The sequence below is a fragment of the Bombus bifarius genome, unplaced genomic scaffold (genome assembly GCF_011952205.1).
Source record: "Bombus bifarius isolate JDL3187 unplaced genomic scaffold, Bbif_JDL3187 scf7180000008050, whole genome shotgun sequence".
NCBI classification, from domain to species: domain Eukaryota; kingdom Metazoa; phylum Arthropoda; class Insecta; order Hymenoptera; family Apidae; genus Bombus; species Bombus bifarius.
The window spans coordinates 506,064-524,108 of record NW_022884416.1 but is presented as its reverse complement, the minus strand read 5'-3'; the positions used below and the strand labels follow the sequence as shown (position 1 = coordinate 524,108).

Sequence of the window (18,045 nt, the reverse complement as noted above, 5' to 3'; positions counted from 1 at the left end):
TGACTTAGACTGTTACTGGAATGTTACTGTGGACGTCTAGAGCACAAGTTGACTGTTCTGCAGTCGTGAGAACAAGTATAGAGATGAGGTGACTGCTCTGTAGTTAGGAGAACAAGTGAAGTTCGTTCTGGTGTGATTACGCAGGAAAGCTCGGAGTGGGTGTCTTTGTTGTATGAAGAAAGCGGACACTTTCCGTTAGGAAAGTGAGGGTAACGATCTGCGATGCCCATTGGTTATGACCAATGTTAGGAATGAAGATAGGAGGAAGAAGCCTCCTACCAACGTGGCTCATGGGCGACATTGTTTATTGGAAAAACCTGCTTCTCCGTTAGACATATATCCGCTTTCTCCGTAATTTGTAAGAACACGCAATAAACCTAAGGACTGTTCTAAGGACCAGCCATAAACCAAAAATACTTGCATGATTAAAGGTTCCTGTCAGCTAATAAGATAATAAAGTTAATAAAGTCAGTTTATGATGGGGCCTTAGGTTTATTGAGGGTCTGTATAATGGTGCTTGGGCCTTGAAGGTCAGACAATGAAGGGCGTCGCACGGACCATCTCACGCGACGTAACACGTCCCGATATCTACCTTGGTCCCTTCCTTGTCATGGCGCATAACTTAGCAAGACATTATACTTCAGAGGATATTACACGTTTGAAAGAGACTGTCAACTAAAAAGCTCCGTTAAAAGGCACATCGAATCCGTCGCTTTTCAGCTGAAATATCCGTTCCCTAGCTTCTTCAAACGATATACGTACATATATGTACATATTCTGCACGTTCGTGCGTTTTCAGCGAGAGACGAGTTCGTAAATTCTTTCCGATGTTTCTTCCATCGAGAAACGTTCCAAACGAGAAACGTGGTTCTTTGAGGTTGCATTGTTTAACGGTGAAACCAAGCGATCCTTTGATCTTTGACGCTAGGCCGTTAGCCGAAAGACTGGCCACGAGTAAGAAGCGGCGGATAAGCGGCTATTCGACCGCCTTTTACGTAAAAATCTATTTTTCTTCGTTGTCTCGTTCCGTTTCTTTCTTTCTATGGAATAAGATTTGATAAGGTGGAGAAAAGAATTATATTATCGAGTCGCCGATAATTATAATTATGTATGAATATGATTAAGGATTAAGGAAATGGAATCTAAGTGTAAAAGCTTATGTGGTATCTGGCGCTAGATATCATTACCCTATACACGTGTGTGTAACTGTATTTTTATTTCGATTATATTTCATAATGTTTTTTGTACTGCTTTCTGTTTCAGCTCGCATGGAGGAAGAAAGGGGTGCATCGAATGCTCAAATTCTTTGGTCAGCTTGCCAAGCCTTGGCTCGAGCTGTTAAATCAGCGCCAGCAGGTGTGCCCGTAGAGGAAGTCATCAGGCCTCTGGAACCGGAAATCAAGGCCGTCACCAAGGCAGCACGTAAGCACTCCAATATATTTTCAAATAATCTACGTTCCTTGCTTTGATACCAACAAAAGCTATCAAGTTTTATAATATAACATTGTTTTACTCCTGTCGCGATCGTGATCTGATACTAGTATACTTCGAATGGATTAAAATGAAATTTCTTTGAATTAGAATACTGAAACGTGACGCAATTTGTGGTTTCGTGGGATTAGAGGAAGGTTCGTAGCCGATGATGTTAGCAAACCGGTTACCCCGATCTGCAATGAACAAGAGAATAAAAATTCCACACAAAGATCATGCCTTTTTGCGGTAGAAATCAGGAAGAAAGATTACAACTAACGACAGAACTAATCTCAAAATTTTACAATATTATAGAATTAATTTTATAATTTTACACTTGGATAGAATTTGATAATCTACCTACCTAACAATCTGTTTGTTGATCTAACCATGCTTTTCTTTCGTAAAAATAGTAAAAGTCCCAACGATTTGTGATCTTCTACGTTCTATATGACTATGATATACTGTGATTCGTTCGTTTCTCTTGAGTAAGCAGAATTAGTACCGCCGTACATAATGCTATGCTTAAGAGTTTTCGCCCCTTCAACATGAATATGTAAACGCGAAAAAGGAAACACGTTCTCTTGTGAATCGTGAGTGGAGAATTTTATAAAAAACAGAGTTGATCAGTTTGTCTCTCAATAGCTTCAAAGAACAATTACCACGTTGTTTTCTGTTTTTTTTTTTCACCGCAGTGCCGATATTACGGTACAAGTATCGCCACCGAACGAATAAATTTTCTGGCCATTTGTCACGCATTTTCCATGTGCCGAACAAAATTTCGCAAAATTTCGTAATATTGCAAAGTAATGTATGTCGGTACAAGCAACGGCATCTGGTGTAATGCGATTTGTTAAAGAGGAATCGGGTTAGGGGAGTGAGTGTGTCAACGTTGTCCGATGTTAATTAATTTTCCACTGGAAATTTCGGTTTGAAATATCGGTGAAATAAGAGTGGTAATTTCGCGCCCTTTTAACTGTTACACCCCCTTTCTCCCCCTGCGCGCGTTTAATTTCTGTTAATTACGCGAATAAACTGGCTTAATTTCTCTTCAAATCTCGATCATTTTCAAAAATCTTCTATTCCGAAGAGAAGCATAGAAGAACTATGGTTAGTTCTTCTACGATGTGTTGACTGCTATCATAGATCTATTATACATGTTTCACCTGTAACCTGTAGTATTCAGTCTTTATAAAATATCATGTTACAACGAAAGAGGTTTACGTTTCCTAATGTTCTCCAGTTGTTCGCATTATTTGCAGTTTTTCGGTTGACGATATGTTTTTCGCTTTAATACACTCATACGCTTTAAAACACTCGCCTCATGTCATCACGCCTCTAACGACAACCTTATAGCTGCTTTCAGTTATAATTTCATTTTAAGTGCCCGAGTTACTTTTGCTTGATTCAAGTTCAGCTGTTTATAGTTGTGAATTCCTGCAATGTCATTTACAAGTTGCCTTAATTGTTCTATTATCTGTTCGTGAATATAGGTAGGAGGTGATTTACCGATTTTAGTTGTTATTATGAGTTTTGATTCCGTAGTCATTTTCTCTGAGAGTGAGTTTTCCCTCTCTCAACGCCGTTAGCCGCCTTTCCTAAACACATCCGACTTCTCTCGCCAATACTAACGCAGTATGTTAACTTGACACGACACGTCTATCCGAATCTTCACTGCTCAAAGAGTGGTTGAAAATATCAATTTCTAAAACATATCCAAAAATCATGCAAAAAATTTCAGATGAGGTAGCTTTTCCGCAGTTTTACCTATTGATCTGTGTATTAGTCTCATATATAATAATTTTTTTTTATTTATTTATTTAAATTCTACAATTTGTCCAGTAGGACATTTGGTAAAATATTATAGCAGTATAATATAATATAACATGTGGGTGGCTACCCCCAGCGGGGTCCATCATCGTGTTTGTTAGGTTATGTCCTTTGTGAGATCTGTTGGGTGTTTCCTTTTTAGTCTTCTTTCTGTGCTTGATGTGTTGACCGTTTCCGCTGCCAGCCGGTTCGGGTGCGTTGCTATTCTTTCTCTGTACCTTCTTGCACATCTGCTAATCTCCTCCTTGATCGTTCGTATTCCCAGGTCTTTCCGAATGTCCTCGTTTCTAACGTACCATGGCGCATTTACTATTGTTCTAAGTATTTTAGCTTGCATTGCCTCTATCTTGGTTATATGGTTCATTGCTGCTGTTCCTTATAGTGGTATTCCGTACGTCCAGATTGGTTTTATGATCATTTTATATATTTTTAGTTTATTTTCTATACTTAGCTTGGATTTTCGACTTGTTAGCCAATATATAATAATGACACTCGATCTGTTCTTTCATAGAACGATAACGTAACAGCGAACGAACGAACGAACGAACGAAGACAAAAGATAATGGAAAGAACACGACATGTTAAATGTAGGAAATATTAAACAAATAATTTCTCGTATAGAATTCGAAATATTAATCGCATTGCTTAACGATCGATTGTTTTTTCAGTTCTCAGAAACAAATGTATTATTTGCGAGAAATTCGTTAATAGGTTTATTCATTCTGTTCTGTTCTGCCAGCCAAAGAGGATCCTTTGGTGCAAGCAGCGATTCAAGGCATTCCAGAGGAGGCTGCGAAGAGGGGAGTGTTCCCAGAGGATGTGCTTCGTGCAAGGTTCCTTAAGGTAATTTCACACTGACTTTTGTCATTATCGCGTCAAAATTTCAAGTCCCTACGAATATGTTAAAGATACAGCTAACTGTAGAAGCACCCAAAAATGTTTCCTACGCTTTATCCAACCCTTGTAAACTCTTTACCACTTGTTTGTCCTGAGTTGAAAACTACATAATAACTTTGAAAAATACAAGACATTGCATAAACTCTGAGAACATATTTAGCCGTTGCGTTTTGCAATTTTATAACATATTTTGCAACATCGCTTGTTTTCCTGCTCGCTAGTTGTTACCGCTTACCGTTCTATTACCGTATCACGATCTTACGCGGATTTCTGCAGTTAACACCTTTGTCGGTCAAATGTTCATAGGGCCAAATTTTCTAAACTGTTCATTTCTGTGAAAACTGCCTCCGGTTATCGCCTTTAACGATCTACAATACCGTTGATAAAACTCATTCAGATAAAAAATTTTGCAGTTCGGATGCCACTATCCTTTTTTTTTATTTCGATGGATTTTCAGTGATGGCTGGTCGATCCAACGATTACAAAGTTTATGATAAGGAGTTATTCGAGGGACAGGACAAATTTATGGTCTACCATTTTTACGTTTCAGGTGGAAGAGGTGGCCAGACGATTAGCCATGGTACCCGAGGAAGGTGCTGCACTGCCTGTCTATTTCCTTAGTTATCTTCAAAGCTATTTGATGATTAAGAACGCCAATCCCATTCCTCAAAGTGAGATCGAGGACAAGCCGATTGATGCGAGCAATCTTAACACATTCGAGATTCTTCATCGGGCCAGGTAGGTACCTTTTCCGACCTGAATTTTGTTTTACTGTCAGTCATCGATCTGGTAGTTATTTTCGAATGTTATCTATTGTTTTCTCCCAATATAATTTTTCCTGTTCTTAATTTTATATTTATATATATATATTTATATCGTTTGCTTTTTATTTATTTGCAATATATGTGTGTGTGTATGTATATGCATATATCGTATAATATAGAAATAAATATTTTAATTATTGGTAGATAAAATGTAAATGAAAATAGTCAACTTGGCAACAGAACTATTTTTGATACATTTAACTTATTTTTGAAAAATTATTCTTCATTTTCGCTGAATCGTTAAATATGTTGGAGAAATAGTGCAACTTGAAGAAATATTACACTAGCCGTTTCATCACCAATTCCACGAAAACGTACCAAGAAATCATTTATTTGTATTAGATATATCGATATTATAATGTATATATTCAAAATTTATCAATTTATCGATCAAAGAAAATTCAGTCGTAGTTTGTAGCGTGCTGACGAGTTCGCTTAAATATAACCGACATTTTATCTTCATTTATTCATATTCGGCGAATTTTGTTCAAAAGTTCACAATTACCTACGTTATATCTTTATATTCTTTTACTCACTAATGATACGTCTACTTCAGACAAGAAAAATTTTGGGCTGAAAACTTTCGTTCAAACCTATATCATTCAAATCCTCTCAAAGATTCATTTTTTAATTATTTAAATTATTTTAGTTAGAGAAGAATTATGAAATAGAAAATTAGAAATAGGGCAGAGTACGTTTTAAGTGTATATTGGAAGCCCTATTAGAACCAATAGAAATACATAGTGCAATGTATGGTAGTAAAGTTAATCGTTGTAAAAGCGAATCGAGGCAGTTTCTATCAATGGTTGTTAACGCGGAATCACAGTACAAGCATAATTACAGTGTCGAATATGATTGTGAAAATCGGGTCGCGTCTGCTAATTAGCAGATGAAGAGAATTCCTGTGGAAGGAACGAGCGAGCAACTGTGACCAAACAGAGAAATTAATTTTCCGGCCCACGTTTATCAACATCGCGTTCAATCACGTTTTCGTTGTTTCTTCTTGGCGAGGCGACTGCGATGCGATTTGATGACGATGGGACGATATTGTCGTCGACCCTTTGTTCACCAACACGTTCTAGACTTTGTTATACCGTTTGCCAGCCTCTCTGGCCACGGGTTGAAACGTGGCGATCGATGATCGAACAACGAAGTCGTCTTTATATCGTACTTTCCACCGGATTATAAATTATAAAAGTGTTCTTGCTCTGAAAATTTGTTGTCGGTATATATGAAATTCTTGTTGAAATAAGTTATAAGAGATTTTTTATTTTAGGCAAGATTTTAGAATAGAATAATAATAAAGAAAACTGTAATATTATTATACTATATATATTGCATTTAAGAAAGAGGAGCGAATTTGAAAGATTTATCGAGCAACACTTTCTCAATCTGTTTGATGAATTTGATGAATTCGTTAAGGTCAGAAAAAGAATCAAGTATTTCTTATCTTTTAGTTGCGCGCATCTAAAATATATTTATAAATAAATATTGAACAAGACAAATAATACTAGGAAATATTCTGAAATTGCACATCGTAAGTGGCCATTATTATCTTATTTGGACTGAACGAAAAACTAAATGTATAAATACATATATATTGGCGTTCCCCAACAGCTTAAAACCATTCTCTAAAACAGTAATTAATTATTTATAATGAATAATTTCTTCTCTTTAGACAGTTTATTCTAGTCGTATGAGAATTTCGTGATTAAATTTTTGGTCAAATTCGTTCACTTTCCGGAGCGAACGAACCCCAAATAATTCAAGATAATTAGAAAACGAGTAGTTTGACGAGAATTACATAGAATAATTTACGGAATTTTCGTGAATTATGTAGGGTATGTAAGAAAGAGAACCTTTTTGTAAAGCGAGGGAAACTTGTTTCTTGGTTTGCGATATCAGCATTAAGGCTTGGTTGTTCTCATGTCGCGCAATGTCATACCGCTGTGCAACATTAACGATACGAGCTCATGGTTGCTGTTCGCGGTTTACACAAGTCTTGCTGGTTTCTTCAAATGATTTTCAACTTGTTAGCATCGAAATTCGGTAAACGGCGCAACCCATAAACAAGCCATAATAAAACAGTCACGCGATTGCGAATAGCACCACACGGCAATTTCTCAATTTTATGTTACAAATTTGAGAAGCAAACGAGTTCTGATACGGTGATGGTGCGCAATTAATAGCAACGACATTTATAAAGTTAAAGGATGTATAGAGTTGTCCTCTTGTGTGTTTCTTTAAACGCTTTAAACGAGTTCTAAATAACTTCGTTCTATAAAATTGTCACAGACACATCTAAAGTATGTTTCCGCTTTCCCGCAACTTCGAATCTTTCAAATAAACTGCTCTAAATAATTGGAGAATCACGTACACGATACAGGCTTCTTTAATAAATTCATTTCTTCTTTTAGCATTATCAGCCTAGTAATTGATAAAATTATACTAATTCTTGATAACAGTATCGGAAATTGAAGTTTAACGTCCGACAAATGGCACTGGACGCTGCTCGAATTTTACTCCTGACACTTTTTCGCCTTTCTTGCGTCTTGCAACATTCTCGTCTCTTTCTGTACTCCTTTACTTGTTTACGCATGCGATAGAATATTTTTGTTTTTCCTGTTTTACGTTCCACTTGAATTCGTATTACACACGTCCGCAAATCACAAAACAATCCTTTTCCATTTTCTGTACCCTCCTTTTTTCATACATGCAATCCAATCTCCCCGACTCTCATTGAAATTCTATCGGAAAGCCTATTAAGCCAAAACCAATCACAGGTTCTTCTTCCATTTTTATGTAACGATATCCATGACAAAACAGAGCTCGATCCTGGCGTGCGCCGATTAATCGATACGCGTGGTGAAGTTCTTGGAGAACGATCGACGACACAGCCGTTACATCAACCCCTAGCCTGGAAATGGAAATGGAAATGGAAATGGAAATGGAAATGGAAATGAGCGATTCATCCTCGAGTTCGACTGCGTTCCAAGAGTGGTTGACGCGTCACACGTTATTAACCGTTATAGTTCCTTTAACAGTTGCGAGTTTTTGGTGAGAGATGCTTGTTATCAATGGAACGATTTCAACTCGCCTACTTCAATCTTCAAATTTGTGGATAAAGGAAGTTGAAGTGTTTGAAGCGCGACGTAACAAACGAGATATTAAAAAAAATGTCAAGTATACTCCGAGCATCTGTATCCACAGACACTTGATAATCCAGGTTTTACTTATCTTGTGCGATCTACCTCGTTTGCGTCAAATCCCGATTCTTCGAAGCATTGTTTATATTGTTCTTTTGATAAAGTAGGCTATATTTGTTGGAAACGAAGCTATGTAACGTAATACAGATACTACAGATGATACAGAGGTGTGCAAGAAGTTGATCTAAAGCTGCAGTTTAACCATTGCCCAGGCAATTTGGTCGAATAGTCGAAACTCGAAAAGAAATTTTTCGTGACGAGCGCAATTGCCGGTTTTCGCCTAGTACGCTTTTATATCTATGACTCGTTCATTGATTGGTCGACAGGTAATTCGGATGATAGTTTCCCGAGCCCCTCGCCTACCATCTGCCAACGATATTCTCAGATATCAGACTCTGATTTCCGACTGATTTTCACAACTGTTTTTTATCTCTTTATCTCTTTATCTCCTTCGTCTTATTTCGATTCTATTCGTTCGATCCAGATGAATTTTATAAATTTCGATGATAAAAATGAAACGTACGTGGCAATGATTGAGATATTAAACGACGCAATGGTTATTGAAATGAAAAGTAAAGTTTACTAGTAGGTGTAGTAGCAGGTCTAGTTTTACTATAGAAAATTGAGCAATATTTGAAGCTGTTAACCAAATTATCCAGTTAACTAGAAATTTCTCTAATATGGAATGGATTTTAATTCTTTCAAGTATACATAAATATAATTTCCATTTCGTGTAAAATCGATATTTAATTAATAAGAAGAAATTTAGAATCTGACTGACAATTTAATTCGTCCTCCCCGGTTAACAAATTGATTAATAGCTCTGGAATCTTTGCTTTCAGATATTGGCTCGATCGTGGAGACTTCAAGATGACTCTCCGCTACATGAACCTCCTGAAAGGAGCGTCAAGATCCATCGCCAGAGACTGGATGAACGAAACTAGGATCCTTCTGGAGACTCAGCAAGCGGTGGACACGCTATTGGCGTATGCTGGTGCTATAGGTCTAGTGTTCCTCGGCGCTGGAGATTCGAAGGTCAGTCGAAACGATTAGAATAAAACAAAAACAACAAAAGGGAATCACGTATAATAGAGAACGAGAGACATCTTGTCTAGGGCAAATTTTTGTATAGTTTCAACTAGAATTCTGTCAAAGTATCGCGAAAATGTATTCAGTTTTCTCGGTGAAATTCCGCTTTCAACGGATTTCACATAAAAAGAAGAAAAAAAGAAAAAAGAAAAAGAAAAAAGAAAAAAAGAAAAATGCCAAATTCAAATTCGAGGTGACAGTCCGATCGATGTATTTTTAATTGTTTATAAATGATTGGAAGATACTACTTAAATATACTGGGATTGTTTAACAGAATTCTCCAACTGCGTTATTTATAATTTTCGGTTGCATCTTCTGTTTTTTCTATCGTCTCATACTTTCGATATTTTTCGATTTTTTCGATTGGATTAAAAAGAGAAAAAAGAGATTCGTATCGGAAGCTTTGATACTTTGTTAAATAATTTTGTGGATCGAGCATAGCTCGAGTATGGTCTGTTCGAACTTCATGGACACGAATTTTTTGAATAGTGTATCAAAATCGTCAATAAAAATAGCCTAAATTTATCCATCGAAGATTAATCATCGTTATTCTTCTTCCCTCCTCTCATAATTTACTTAATAAACTTGTTTTTTTTTCTTTCAACATCCTTTATCTTTGAGTATTTGTATTTGAGAGAAACTTTAGCATGAAATTAAAGCACAAGATACACGCATATACCTATTAACCCCTTGTCTTATACCTAGACTCTGGATGATTATGTATTTATAGGAAACGTGGAACAAATGTATACAACGTATGAGAAATTGCGTAAGAATGTATTATATAAAATCCAAAGTTAGAACTCTTCAACTAAAATGACAGTATTTAATGAACGAAACAAAACTTCACTTAGATTCTATTCCTTTAATAATTTTTTAAATAATTCACTATGATACGAACAAAGATATTGCATACACGTCCACAGATTGCTTATAAGTGTTGAAACTATTATATAACGGTTATATATTATAGAAGGAAAAAAGTTATAATTTCAATTCAACAAAGACATAATGTAATGTCGTGTTCGTTAGAGTAACTTTCAACTTGAATCTCAGCTTTTAGTTTTTAAATTATAAATAATATTTCAATATTTTCATACAATTTGGTATAATATCTTCTTATTACAACAGTGAACGGCTAAAATTTTCGTAAGTACGTATGTACGTATGTACGAAAAAGGTTATAAGGCAAAGGATTAAAGAAAAGGGCTCTTTCATACTTTCCTTCAACTTGGGAAACTTGTTTAACGATAGAAAAACACGATTGGCTGAACCAAGCGAGCCGAAGCAGGGTAGAACGTAGCAGTGTTGATCGTTCCAGTGGTGTGTTACACGAACGTTTGATTTACAATACTGTTCAATAAATACATCTATAATAATACTATTACTAGTAGATTGTTAAATAAACAAAAAGACGAAAAACTCGAGATACGAAGAAAGGTGTTCGTATGGAGGGTTGAGAATCCTATAGTGATTTAAGCTCACCTAGTTTCGTTCGATCATACTTTTAACAGCTGAAATACCTTCTCAAAATCTCGACATGGATACATCGTTATGATTTTCAGCCCAACATACGTATATATATAACACGAAAGACAAAACACAAATTCACCTCTGGAAAGGTTGACCGCCCTCTTCTTGCTGCGTTAACAGTATGATTCACGATTTTTTGCTTGCAGTAAAAAGAAAGAGCAAAGGGCTGGCAAAATCGACAGAAATCGAAACGACTTCCGCCGGCCATAATGCTCTCGTCGTTTCTTGAATTCTCGCGTCAAACCGCCGATACCGAAATCGACCATAAACGAACAGCGAGAGATCTAAAGCAAACCAAAATTGAAAAAAAACCATTTCAAAGAAACAAACGATCGACAGCTTCATGAAATCGAAACAAAAAAAAAAAGAAGAAAGAAAGGAAAAACAAAACTAAAAATGCGATACAAAAGACAAAAATAATAAAAATATGAAAAAAAATAAAAACAGGGGAAACGTCGACACTGGAGAACGTTCCTTTCGTTGTTGTTCGAAGTGTTCCAGCAAGCCTCACCTGGAAAAAGCCGTGGACCGACGAAGGGGGAGAATGCTCGCGTGGAAACGTCGTCAAAGAAGAAGAAGAATTCTCGCGCGGGAACGTCGTCAAAGAAGAAGAAGAATTCTCGCGCGGGAACGTCGTCAAAGAAGGCTGAGGACACGTGGATGGACGTACAACAGCGTTCAGACTGCTATCGATCGTATTCTCGGATGGAAATTGTGGGAAGGTGGGAAAAAGACATCTGGGATTTCTGCGAATGCGAAACGAGCGAAATTTCAGGTTTCTTTGCAGTTAGACTCAAGCTGGAACGAGAAAGCAGGCAAAACGATCCTTCTGCTGCAGAGAGATTCGTAGAATATTACTATTACGATTACGATTTAACGAATTTTTAAAATCTGTATTTCCCGCAAGAACCTTTTCACCGAACTTTTTGGATAAAAAATTACCATTTGCCACAATGGTGTATGGTGCCGCGATGTACGGATATTTAATCAATAGGATCATACGATATTTTCACGAATGAGAAACGAAAAGTATGAAATTTTTGCCGAATACATTCTGTATTTTCTTTGGCTATAAAGTACTGTGTAACGATTAAGAGAAATATTATTATTATTGTTGTTGTTATTATTATTATTATTATTGTTATTATCATTATCATTACTATCACTATCGCTATCATTATTATTGTTGTGATATACATATGATCTGTTTAATAATAATGTACGATTGATATCAAAGTGTTCAACAGAAATAGGGATAAGACAATTAGAGTGTAGCAGAAGATGTGTGTTTCCAACATTTCGAACGAACAAACGGAAGTGTTAAGTCGAGGATACGTTGCTGTTTCCTGTGAAACGTTTCTAAAAAATAAAAAAGAGGAAAAAAGAAATAAGAAATAAATAAAAATAAATAAATAAATAAAGCATAAAATGGAAGAAACAAGGAGAAATGTTAAAAAATTTTAGGAAGAGGGTTATCTGTCTTAACGTAGAGAAATATGAAATCTGCACGGTGGAAGGTTATCTGCAGGATTAAAATGTTTTATTTCGCGTTTCCGATGCTTAATCCCGGATTTATCACATACATACCTACCATCTGGGGCACCGCTCGTTTCAGACAAACAACCAGAGGACTTTGAAAAAGTTGGCGAGATCGTGCCGCAGCGACAAAATCTGATCAAAATCTGCTCGTTTCAGACAACATTGTAGACATTTCGCGACGATCGATGTGCGAAAATCTTAAACAAGCGAAAATAGACTTTTTAAGTTGTAAAAGGAAGAACGTTAGGTAGTGTGCAAAATATTTAGGTATTCGAAATTTGTTCATCTTATTAGCGTTTAAATTGTATATGGTAATTACATTATTTATAAATATTTTGTTTGTTTATTCAATTTTTCTTTTATTTCTTTTGATAAGAAAGAAACACGAAAAATGTATCGGTATTACTTTTCTAAAAAGAAATTAATTAATGACAATTTCAGCCAAAAAAGAATTGTTTTTTACATCTATTAAATATGAAAATCATTTAATTTAATAATATGGCGTTTGATATGAGGTGCGATAGTAGTCGTGGTGATAGTGCTACTGCTGGTGTATGATACATGTCACTGCTGCTTTCTTCTCATTAAGGTGTCGTGGAAGAAAAATCGGACTATGGGCGTCGACATTTGAACCCAGGATTCGAACGTTTGTAAACCAAAGACGCTAACTACTGCGCTGCCGTCGTCCGGTCATAGTTGTTGTCGAGTGCCGCCACAAATATTTTTTTAAAATATTGTAAAGTGCCATTTCGCGGAAGATTTCGCGCAAACTTTAATTATTTCATCGTATCTTATAAGAATAGCTGCTGAAAAATTCTAATTTAATCTACGAACATCGTCACAGGAAGTAGCTACGAATTTTTCAAGTCCACAAACTCTGCAATAGTGTTACGTTCTCCTTGTAACCATCCGTTCTATACAATTCAAAATACTAATTTGTCATCCTTTTGGTTCGATATAATTGAAAACAAAAATTCAAGCTTTACCAGCACCATCTTTGGACGGTTTCAAATCTATAATATCCCATAACAACGTCTATGCCGTCTGAACGAATTGCTGCTGTTATATCTTAACTTTAAATCAACGAAAAAAAAAACGAAAATGCAATACTTGGAATAATCCTCGAACATGAAAGAATTTTAAACCAGATGACTACCCCTTTTGAAACGAGTCACTAACGAGGCTTGCCGATGAGGTAGGTTTTTCCTACTTCTCACTCTCTCTCTCTCTCTCTCTCTCTCTCTCTCTCGCCCATTTCTTCCTTTTCTTTCATTTGTCTGTTTTTAGTAGAGTTTGAGAGAGCTCATTTGCCAAGTGTCATGTTTCAGAATGGGAAACTGAAGAGAAAATGTTGCTTCTTCTGTGCTTCTCCTTTACTTGCTGATGATGAAGCGTTTAGGTTAGTCGAATAGTTAAATAGGCGCACAGTTACTTAAATAAAGCTTCTTCCTACTTAGAATTGGCAAAGCAGAATGAGAGTAACTCACAGAATTTGACGATAACGAAGTCTATCGGCGGCAGAAGGTGAAATACCTCTGGTACGTCTTAAATGGTGAGTCAGGATCGAACGAAAAAACGAGACAAACGGGAGTAAATCACGTATTGTAAATGGCATGTAAACTTTTGTAAAGAAAGTTTAATTGCTTCAATGCAATTATCAAGCCGAGAGATTCGAGCAATAAATGGTATTCGACACTGATTACTGTGTTCTGTAATTGTAAATAGAACTTTGTAGAAACTGTACCTGCAACGCCCTGTTTTCCTATTAGTTTTAATTTTCAATCAAGTCTAGAGGCTAGTTTCAGTTTGTTAGTTTAACAATCAGTTCGTTTATGATTATCAAGTTTATATGACAAATTGCGATACGAATGAAGGATACAGATGTATAAAATAAATACAGATTCTACGTACGTAAGTTGGAATTGAAACTATGTACCTTTAATGCCAGTTTTCAGATTTAAATATGAAATAACAAACCTAACATTCTTATCCGTTGATGTTGACGTTGACGGTGACGTTGACGTTGACGTTGATTAAGAAGGGAATCGAAAATAAAGATTAAATCTCAAGCTTATAAAATTCAATTGAAATTTCAAATCTTTAAGATAAACAATCCTGGAGCTCGAATACACGAAATTCAATTCAAATTACAAATATACAAAATCTAATCCAAATTTCAAAATTATGAAATTCAGATGAAAAGATCTAGGATATTCTGCAGTGTCTGCAGCAAGCATAAATACATGATGGAGATTAAGCAAATATCATATTTGCAGTAAAAGCTTCTAGTTTGTGATGTATAACCGTGATTCACCTAATGTACCTAATCGCTACTTGCCAAGTCCAAGATGAACAGATAACATTGTGGTTGACTTTTGAGGTTGTTTTGCCTATCTATTTACGTTACCACGCACTTAAACTTTCTCGGTGTTATAAGCTGGCTTCTTCTAATATAATATACACAGTAGGTATCTAATATCTGATATATTGGATTGAGGTGCAGATGTTGTCCGTGATAATTGTAGCGCTGGCTGTAGATGTCGCTGCTGCTGGGGTATTGCTGCTTTTTCTTCTCATTTATAGGCGTGGAAGGAAAATCTGACTCCGGTCACCGGGATTCGAACCCGGGTTGCTGCTAAGTGCCGCCACAGAATTTTGAATTTTTTTTTTTTTTTTTTTTTTTGGTAGACAATTTACAATTAATTCTCGTAGAGAATTTTAAGTAACTTCATTTGGCGTGGTACAATAGCTTGGTTTATAATAATTTATATTATGTTGATTCTAGTTGAATTTAATGCTTCAATCTGAAGGGTATTTTCTTTTTAGTCTGCGGATCTGGTCCGTCGGGTCAAGTAGTTGGGTTGTAATGGGTAGTAATGGGTTGTTGACTCTTGTGTTATATCTGCCTATAAAGTGGGTAGAAGGCTAATTGGGCGGTAGGAGCTAGTTTCTTGTATTGGTTTTCCGGGTTTAGGGATGAGAGTTATCATTGATATTTTCCAGGGCTTCGGATAATATTCAAGACAAAGGATTGCATTGAAAATTGATGTGATGATTGAAATCCCTTTTATGGGAAGTTCCTTGATTGCTTTATTACTTATTTGGTCATGCCCCGATGCTTTCCTGGGATTTAGGCGACGGATTAATTCTGTAACCTCTAGAGAAGTGAAAGGTTTAATTGGAAGGGAGAGTGCAGATATTCCGTTATTTCCGGGGCAATGTTGGAGGAATGGGGTTTAAATACGTTGGATAGATGTTTAGCGAATAGGTTGGCTTTTTCTTTAGGACTATGCTCATCTTTAGGACTGTGCCTATCCGCCTTGCGGACAGCGAATTGAAGGGATTATTTGCGGGGGACGCGTGAGTTTCCTGGAAGCCTTCCATAGTGGGTAGTTGGAATCAGCTGTGGAGGACAAATTGACGAGATATTTTTGAAAACAGCCGTTTTTATATTTTTTGATGATTTTGGTTAACTTCCTAGTTGCGTTGTTTAGTTTGCGTTTGTCATCCGGTGTTCTATGGGTCTGCCATACTCTTCTTAGTCTACGTTTTTCTGCGATTTTTTTTAATATGTCATGGCGATATTCATTTTTGCTGATAGAAGTCTTAGTAGGTGTGGAGGAGCGGATAGCGTTTGTTATGCCCGTGTTTAAGTATTCCGTGGCTGTTTCGATATCTTCATTTGTTTTTAGCGAAATTGAGGCTGAAGTTAAGTGATTAAAGACTTCTCTAAAGAGCTGCCAGTTGGTGAGTTGGATAAAGCCATTAGGTGGATTCTCGATAATTGTTGACCGACTGTTGCTATAACGGGGGAATGGTCAGAAGAGAGATCCGCCGAGGAATTGATTTGGACATATCTTGGCGAGATATTTTTAGTTATGAAGGAGTCAAGTAAGTCAGATATTTTGTTAGTATCAGTGGGCCTGTATTTGGGTTCATATGTGGTGAGGTATCAAGGAAGTTATCGAAGTCTTCTTTAGCAATGCAGTGTCTGGGAGGGCAATATACTGCTGAGGTGGTGATTGTGTCATGACAGTCTTCTATTGCTACGTTTGTAGCTTGGAGGTAGTCCTTTTGGAATGATGGAAGCTCGTAATGTTTAATGCTGGATTTGATAATGATTCCGGTGCCGCCGTGGGCCTTTCCACTGGGATGTTGAGTGTGGTAGAAGTTATAACCGTTTATTTTCAGATAGTTTTTGTCTGTGAAGTGGGTTTCAGATATGAGCATTATGTCGATTTGCTGTTGTTTTAGGAAGAATTCTAGTTCGTATTTGTGTTGAGCTAGACCGTTGGCATTCCAAAGAGCTATGCTTCTTGGTTTTATTTTGCGTCGAGGCAAATTAATTTATCCATGATAAGTATTAATAATGATAGTAAGTTATTTATTTGTTCTGATTGTTTTTCGATTAATTTTTCGAGTCTAGAGAAGTTGTCTGTGTTTTGTGGATTGGGAACACTAGTTTGAGAATGGTCCCTATGGGTTTTCGGATTATTTTGATTTCCTTGTACTGCTTGGGCATAGGAGATTGAAGTAGTAGTGAATTTTAGAGGACTGGGTATTTGGTTGGTTGTCTCTTTGGCTCTGAGTTTAGGATACTTCTTTATGTATAGAGTTTTGTAGGCTGAGCAATCTTTGTAGTTAGCAGGATGGTCTCCTTGACAGTGGATGCACTTCGTTGAGGTTTCCGGTGATTTACTGCACTGGTCAGTGGGGTGTGTACCTGCACATTTAACGCAGCGGAAGGTATGGTTGCAGTATTTTTGCGTGTGACCGTACCTTTGGCACCTTTTACATTGCACTATTTCTTTTTTTTTATTAAAGGAGGTTCGATTTTTACTACCGAGTTCATTAGTCGAGTTATGTTATAGATTTGTTTGTTATTTGGTTTTTGTTTTAAGTCGATGAAGAATAGGGATAGCGGGGTTTTTGAGATTCTATGTCTTATGTTGCTGATGTTAATTACTTCATGACCAAGTTTAAGGAGTTCGAACTTCAGTTCGTCTAAGTTAGCCGAGTGGTGGATGTTGCGTAGTAACACTCGATAAGATCTTTCTTGTTTAAGTTGGTAGGTGTGATAGTTAGCATTCAATGTTTTTAATAGTTTTGTTATCTTTCTATATGTGCCTGGGTTAGCCGGTAGAATTTTGTCTTGGTTGTTGTTTATTTTTAGTTTATATTCCTCTTTGTTGATTTCTTTCTTAATGGACTTTACCATTGTTTGTATATCGATGACATGGTCAACAAATATAGGTGGGGGAGGGGAATTTTTTTGCGTGTGTTGGTTAGTTGGTGAATCTGCAACGTCCGTGGAGTCGTTTGTGAATTCTAGTATTGAGTATCTATCGTATGTGGTTACACAGCTTCTTGACTGTTCGTTCTGATTAGCGTTTGCGTTTGTTTTAACTGATTCGAGTTTACGCTTTTTAATGTTTTTGGTGTCAACAGTATGGAGGGATATATTGCTCCCCTGCCACGGAGGAGGTAGCGCAGTGCAATCATGGCCTTACTCAAGGGAGCCTGGTCGCGATTCTTGGGCCATCATCGAGCTTCAATTAAGCTTAATTCAAGTTGAATAACTACTCGAGAGGCTATGAGGCTATGATTCGGGTAGAGCTTAGGAGCGTTGGGGTTTTTCACTAATAAGATAGGAAACA

At 36.6% G+C, this 18,045-nt stretch overlaps 1 protein-coding gene across 11 annotated transcripts in view; it reads left to right on the top strand.

Moving 5' to 3' along the window:
* LOC117208064 (MICOS complex subunit Mic60) overlaps positions 1-18,045 on the top strand; it is an 80,475-nt gene that overhangs the window by 23,208 nt on the left and 39,222 nt on the right. For 8 of the 11 annotated variants that reach the window (XM_033448896.1, XM_033448895.1, XM_033448900.1 and 5 more), the window contains 5 exons: positions 1,264-1,422; positions 4,040-4,143; positions 4,748-4,935; positions 9,070-9,262; positions 11,343-11,772. In XM_033448896.1, coding sequence (XP_033304787.1) covers positions 1,264-1,422; positions 4,040-4,143; positions 4,748-4,935; positions 9,070-9,262; positions 11,343-11,699 — 1,001 coding nt within the window. In that variant the 3' untranslated portion in view covers positions 11,700-11,772. Of the gene's footprint in view, positions 1-1,263; positions 1,423-4,039; positions 4,144-4,747; positions 4,936-9,069; positions 9,263-10,447; positions 10,466-10,995; positions 11,161-11,342; positions 11,773-18,045 lie in introns of those variants that run through there. The other 3 variants (XM_033448902.1, XM_033448903.1, XM_033448901.1) reach the window with 3 other exon arrangements.